This window comes from Monodelphis domestica, chromosome 2 (genome assembly GCF_027887165.1).
Source record: "Monodelphis domestica isolate mMonDom1 chromosome 2, mMonDom1.pri, whole genome shotgun sequence".
NCBI lineage: Eukaryota > Metazoa > Chordata > Mammalia > Didelphimorphia > Didelphidae > Monodelphis > Monodelphis domestica.
The window spans coordinates 414,181,139-414,188,755 of NC_077228.1; the positions used below are offsets into that span (position 1 = coordinate 414,181,139).

At 32.6% G+C, this 7,617-nt stretch overlaps 1 protein-coding gene across 1 annotated transcript; it reads left to right on the forward strand.

Annotated features, from left to right (window-relative positions):
- The first annotated feature begins 1,196 nt into the window (after window positions 1-1,196).
- SMIM28 (small integral membrane protein 28) lies at window positions 1,197-7,286 on the forward strand. Its single transcript, XM_056818874.1, has 2 exons — window positions 1,197-1,713; window positions 5,827-7,286. Exons 1-2 carry the CDS (start codon window positions 1,603-1,605, stop codon window positions 6,256-6,258), a joined length of 543 nt encoding a protein of 180 aa, XP_056674852.1. The 5' UTR covers window positions 1,197-1,602; the 3' UTR covers window positions 6,259-7,286.
- Window positions 7,287-7,617: the final 331 nt, after the last annotated feature.

The window sequence follows — 7,617 nt, forward strand, 5'->3', positions numbered from 1 at the left end:
TCTTATATAAATGTAAGCTCTGAGATACTGTGGCATTGAGGAGATTGTACTAGAAATGGAGTAAGGAATATCTCCTGGATAGAGATTCTGCTTTGGCACATGTGACTATGTGACCAAGCAAATCGTTTAACCTCTCTCAATTCCATTTTCCTCATCTTTAAAATGAATAGGTCTCAAAGATCCCTTTCAGTTCTTAACATTTAATCCTACTAAGGGATATATTTGACTGATAAATTCTTATGCTACTATTAAATAGTGAATGCTTATACTTCTAAGATCTTCAACTTTCTTATCTGTAAAATGGGCATAAGAGAACCTACCTCCCAAGGTTATTGTGAGGATCAAGTGACTTAATGTGACAGCACCATATAAATGTAACTTAAAACACCATGTAAGCATCACATATAATTATTTTATTCTTTTTATTTCAGGTATTCTATTGGAATCATAACATGATTTACTCTTAAATCAAATTAATCACTCACTCAAAAGGCAAAAACAGTAAGGGAAGCCAATGAAATGTTAGAAAAATTAGAATTAATACATATCTGGATAAAACTGAACAAAGATAAAAGGGATACATCTTTTTTTTTTCAAAAGGCAATGAAATCTAGAAAATTTCCAACTTTTTTAACCAGGAAACTATATTGCAACTTTTCACAAACAACCCTTCAAAGGAAAAGGAGATTTTTCCACAAAAGGATTAGGCAAGATAACTCCAATTCCACAGAAGAACTAACATCCCAAAGGAAAGGGGAGCAAAACTGCAATATTTCAGTGATGTGAAACCTTAGAGTAGGAATTTTTCACTTTAAAATGTCAAGAGAATTCATTTTTATAAAGTCCACAAGTGAGCCATTATATGCAAAATCAATAGGTGTTGAAAAACCCAAATTGATTTAAAATTTCTGTGCATCTTTTAAATAAATGTTATCCTTAGCCATGAAACTAGCACTCAGTCCTAACAACCTAAGCTGTTTTCTGGCTTCTGTTCAAGTTTATCATTAGCATCTATAATCTAAATAATTCAGTAAGACATTATTCATATCTCCTTGCCTCTCCCCAAAGTACCCATTCTCTGTGTGCTGTCTAATCCAGTAGCAATTAAGGGGAATTTCATTTGTTTTTTCCTTCCTTCCTGCTCTGAGATAGAGATCTCAGTCTCTGGTCAGCAGTGCAGTGAGAGGATAGTAGAAAGGGGTGTGGAAAAGAGGGGGGAAAGTCATGTTTATTAGATACCTAAATTTAGAAACCTATTTATCTAATGAGTTAGGGGCCATGTGGTCTTGGATTCAGATGCAAATTCTGCTCTAATAATCCTAATGCAGAAAGTCATCCCTGAGACCTGATGCCGCTTTCTCAATAACATGGACCACTGAGATAAGCCCAGAGCAATTAAGTTAAAATTGTTAGTTCAACCTAGGAGGTGCCTTTGAGACTCTGAACATCCTGTGAGGCTGCCAGTCACAGGGGAAGAGTTTGCTAATGGTCATCAGCTGAGACTATCCTGGTAGGGTGAGGGCCAAGAGCAAGGGGCATTGTTTAAATCCAAGAGACAAAGTGGAAGAACCAGAACGGAGACAGCATCAGCTTGATGAAAGCATGAGGTGGCTGTTGGGAAGCAGCTGGAGGAAGTTTGGACCTGCTGGCAGAGGAGCCTATGAATATTTAACTAGTGAACCAAGCTTGCCACTTCTGGACACCCAGCTGCAGGTCTGTACCTATACCTTCCCCCTGTGATGGGGCTGGGATTGCTTTACCAATATTGCCTAGGTTAGGGGTCACAGACTGGAGTTCAATCATATATGCATTGTGTGATAGTGACAGGAAAGTTCATTTGCTAATATTTCACCTAGTGACGTCTCAAAGTAAAAAGGGCTCTTCTAAAGTGTAAAAGAAATTTGATTACAGAAAACTTTACTTCTTTTGTCAAAAACTATTTTGCCTTAGGAATGTCTAATAATTTACTGTCTTAATGCCCTTCTGGGCTTGTGAACTGATCTGAGAATTCTAAGACTAAAAAAGAAAAGAAGCTTCTTATTTTTCTTTGTGACAGACCCCCAACTCTTTTGCTTTCTACATTCCTAAAAACTAGGTAGATTTTGTTTCTTTTGTGCAATGTGTAGTTTGGAGTGTAAAAATTCATTCCTGAAGAATTTCTCATCTTTAGATGTTTTGTCTTAGAACAGGCATTCTTGACCTGTGGTCACCAAAGTGTCTAGGGATAGCTATCCATAAATTTGAAATTTTAAAGACTTTGGTGTCCTCTGGAATTCAATGTATGTATGTATTTATTTAAGTTTTTTTTTATTTATCTGTTACATTTAAATACCCAGTTAGCTCCTTCCTTCACTGCCCCCCATTAAAGTAGGCATCATCTGACAAAAAGATTTATGTATTTAAAATTTTTAAACATTATTCAGAGTAAGGTTATATAGTTTTCACCCAACTGCCAAAGGGGACATTGACACACAAAAAAAGTTAAGAATGCCTGAATTGGGGCAGGATTGAAGGGCAGGATAATAAAAGGTAAATAGGGGGAGAAACTGTTTTGGTTTATTTTTTTAATGTCAATTTGAGAGATAATTGATAACTAAAAAAAAACAGCCCAGTAGAGTTTAACTACCATGTTTTGGGGTAGTTTAATTTAATTCATTAGATTTTAATTAAGAGTATGTATGTAAAATATCCATTAATCAAAAAGACTTTGAATAAAAACAGAGCCTATGATGACTACGGGATGTTTGTGTAGCTCTAAGAGAAAATGTACAAATATGCACACTATTAAGCATAAAAATTAAAACAGAAAGTCATTATATATATTTAAAACATAAATTATTTTGCATGAATTTCTTAAATTGACAAAATAAAGGCAAACCTGCCCCTAGTTATTTGCTTGAAGGACTACATGGAGAAACTGGAAGAGTTATTTGCATCACTAAATCTTTTTTAAAATGTTCTTTTAGACCATAGCTTTCTAAAATGCCCACCAGCACTTGGATATTTACAAGTCTATATGTGTTTAAAAAAAACCTAACAGCCCAGTTATCACAGGGAAATAATAAAAAGAACTGTATCCTTTTTTAAAAGAAACTTATCTTTCTGAGACTCAGGAAAAGTTCAACTTTCTGTGTCTGGTTTTGATGTATAACAGAATCCTTGAATGTAAAGCATGAGGTTCTTTGATATTTATGTTGGATATATGAAGATCTTTATAAAGGGTTTTTTATTTTTCACAACAACAAATATTTGAAATTTAATTATTCTTCACTACTAAGAACAGGGAATTAAATAATAAGTTACAGAATATTACCAATATATATCCTTCAAAATAATACATTTTAAATCATCTAATGTACTTAAATACTGTCTAATGATTATAAAATCTTTTCCATATACTTTTATAACAGATACTAGACCTGGAGTGACATGATACATTTCTAATATTTTGGAATAGATGCTGATCACATTAGTATATCCTTGAACCCTTGAGATGACTTCTGATTTTAAAAGTCATAGATGATTTAAGGATCTTACCTTCCCTCACAATTTCTCTACTCAGTTAAAGCCACATATGGCATATAGTTATGATAACATCTTCAGTCTAGAATTAACAATCTGACATACAATTAGCTGCTTTTATAAGGCAAAACAAAGGAAAGTCAGAATCTATTTTTTTAAAATTCTAAATACCAAAGTACTTGTAAGGTACAACTCATGAAGTAGATTTTAAAATGAAATGTTAAATTAATTGAATTGATAACTTTCTTATTGACAAGGTGTGATTTAAGCAGTTCTAAATAGTTCAGCAGATTTTTCTTTGAGTGCTAAAAAAGAATTCTATACTTGTCTGGATTAGTTTTAGCCTTGATCTAGTCAATGTAAATATCTGGGTAAGTGGGTAAGCAAATATCTGGGCAAGATGGTAAGTGGGTCTTCAAATCTGATTTTATGCATCCATTGATAAGTTGCTTTGCCACTGATTTTTTCTGAGTCTTAGTTTCTCATACAGAAAGTGGGAAAATGATGCTTATTGTTAGAGACCTTCTCTCATTAAATTATCTTGGTTTTTCTTTTAAAATTTTATATGATTTTATAAGGATCACTTCCTAACTCAATTTGTGACTTATCTAAATGTGCATATTACTCTTTGCCTAGAAAGTGAAAAACATTTGGAAGAAATAATAGAAAACTATTCCATAAATCTAGCTCAGAATGTCATTTATAAAATATCGAATAAAAAAATGACTGAGGAAGGGATTATCAATCCAGAATCCTGGTCATGACAAAAGAGATATATCTTCCTATTCTATGAAAATTAAGGAAAGAAAATAGTAACTCCAATTTTACCTATAATATTAAACTATGTCATGGAAGACCTTCTTTTTGTTTACTGACTCAGTCATTCTTACTTTTAAAAAAATCTCCTTTAGTGGTTAGTTATTGGTACACCTGATTCTTTTTGCTTCATCTAATGAATAAAGCAATAGTTTTTTATTGCCTAATGATGTTAAAAATTAGATTTTTTAATACTAGGAAGGCAATTCATTTTCTCTCAGTACTGACTTATATTCATACTATTTCATCATGATTCTGGGTCTAGAACATGATTCTTTCTCCAACAATACTTCATAACTTTTTGTGACACCATACCATAGAACCAAAGTTACCTATGAAGTTAGTTTAGCCTTTTCTTAAAAATAAAACTAAAACTCAGTTTATTACTCCATGAATGATACAAATGAAATGAAACAAAGAATTTTTTCTCCCACTTATCAAACTCTTGATTTGTTTTTTTAAATTACTTTTCAAATGCTAGATTGTATGACCTAATGCAAAGTAGAATAACCAGGACCAGGAAAACTATATACACAAATACTATGATAATTCATATCATTATAGTAATGTGATAATTACAAGAATAAAATGAAGCTAAAAGACAAATTTGGATTCTTGAGAAGAGATGAGGAAATGCACCAACTTCCTCTCATTTGAGTGATGGAGGACTGTGGGATGTATTGCATTGCATACTATCTGATGATTGTGTCCATTGGATTTTGCATAACTGTTTTTCTTTGCTATAAAGGAAAGCTTCCTGGCAAGTATAGAGAGATAGGTAGTAATGACAATGATGTTTTGTTTTAACAAAAAGTATCAATAAAAATTTTTAAGACAAAAAAGGGAATGTGTGATTAAATAAAAACAAAGAAATCTCAAAGAACTTCAGAGATGTTAAATTTCTGAGAAGAACAATGATAATAGAATCTACTTTAGAGAGCTATTGTGAGGAATAAGTCTCATAACATATGGAAAACACTTTGCAAAAATTAAACCTCTTAATAATGTTGTTATTATTGTTGTTTTTGTTATTGTTATTTCACAACATCCCTTTTCAGGAAGAAAACACTGAAGTACTTCTAGAGAAAAATAAGCCAAAGCAAATAATATATGCTGTAATACAAGCATACTAGAGTAAGTGCTGGAAGAATGTAGATTCATTTTGTATTGTGAATATTGGGTGGGTAGTGGGGAGAGATCTTGAAATATTCTGAAATTATCTCAGCATTATATGCCTGTACCCTGACGTTTCTGCATGAACTCATGTCTGCAAAGCTTGTGAAATACTGAAGTCCTTCATGCTTTATCAAAATATTTTGTTTTGTGAGCTCTGACATCCTTGCCACAAATGTCATATTATTTATAAAGATAAGAAATAGGCTATATGAGAAATAATGGCAAAGTAGGAAGGAAGGAAATGGGCATTTAAGTATTTTTGGTTTTGCTTTTCTCCTCTTATCCCTTCCCATTTTTGTTCCCTAAATCCAGAGCACACATAAGATAAGCTCTACCAAAGAAGACATTGAGCCATTCCTGTGCATCATTCTTCCAGCCACCATCTTGCTTTTCTTGGCATTTCTGCTACTTTTCCTATATCATCGTTGTAAGCATCCAAGGCCCCAGGGGCAGATCTTCAGCATTGACCTTCCAGAACACATACCAGAGAGAGAAGTGACTGATTTCCTTTCAGTCTTACCCTGGAGTTCTGAGCAGACCTTCCATTATTCGACCTTGCACCCTGATGCTACCTTCCTCACTGTGTGCTTGCCACCCTCTTATGAGGAGGCCACTATGAAAACACCTGAAGAAGAGGTCCAAAATAGGATTACCCAGGATCTAGTACCTCATTATGAAGAAGAGAGCACACATAAGTTGGATGATAATAAAGGACCTTCCCTTGCAAATCCTTTGCATCAATAGCTGTCAGCCTTTTAAGTAGGAAGCCCCCAAAATTTGATTTGGAGAAGGGGGTATGCTAGCCCATCAAATGGAATATTCAAGCACCAGTGATAAACTACAACCCAAAGAGTATGATGGAAAAAATGCAAATTCGTCTCTTTAATTCAGGTATATCATCTGCGATACTGATGAACATTATTTCTTATTTCCTAGACATGATTAAGATCATCTAAAATAAGTAACACTTTGAATTTCTTGTCCCAGGTAAAAAGAAAAAAATTCATGAAGGTTAAAGGAATTTAACTGATATTACCAAAGGTCACTAGTTACTGGATGAAGAAAAAAAAAAAACTGAACACATGCATCCCCTCTCAAACAAAGATATTTCTTTCTAATTTCTCTACCTTATGGACTCAGCTTAGTCTTTTATATTACTTTATTTCATCTTCATTTAAGTGTTTCATAACTCACAGGAAGTCCCAGAAATTATCAAGAGAAAATTTTGAGAATTAACAGAGAACAGACATAACATTTGGAAATATATATATCAACAATTGCTTTATGCCCTTCACTGAAGTGGGGCCAATGAGTTTGGAAACAATTGGTCAGAGGAAAATAAGAGTTGAAGATTAGCTTCTGAAAATAAGTAGTTAAACACATCTTGGCTTCTGTTTACTCCTAAAATAGATATATGTGTGTATATGTATATATATGTATATGATACTGATATATATCTTTCGGTTTTATTTATGTATCATTTTTCATTATGCACATTTATAATTTTTCATGAGAGGTCTCAAAACAGTGAAAAACAATTAAGTAAACTGAATAATATTATGCAACATTTCATAGCTGCAGCACTCCCACTTCTCTATTTAAAAAAATTACAGAAATCTATTTTCTTTCCCTACTACCCCCCACTTTATTGAAAGGGAAAAAAAAGAAAAGAAAAAAAGAAATTTCTTAGAACAAAAAATGCATGGTCAAAAAAATGAATTCTCCTCATGGATGTACATGTTCACACATGTACATATATTTTCTCTTTTTTCCAGTGAATATTTAAAAATGTTTTGATTTCAGAATTAATTTAATTAATTAATTTTGGAAGTTAAGAATTGTGAATTCAAAGTCTAAGAAATGTTTAATAACTTTATCAATGAAATACAAAAAGTTTATTTTCCCTAAAGGAACTTTTCATGTTACTATATATATATATATGTATATATTTCAAACATAAGTTAGATATTCTATGTGACCGAAATGACATTCTATAGATCTATAAGTTCTTTTAATGAGTTTTATAAGTTTTATCCTTTTTTTCCTCAAGAGAAGCCCATCATACTCAGCCATGCTCTGTGTATAAACCCTTGCCTTTCATTT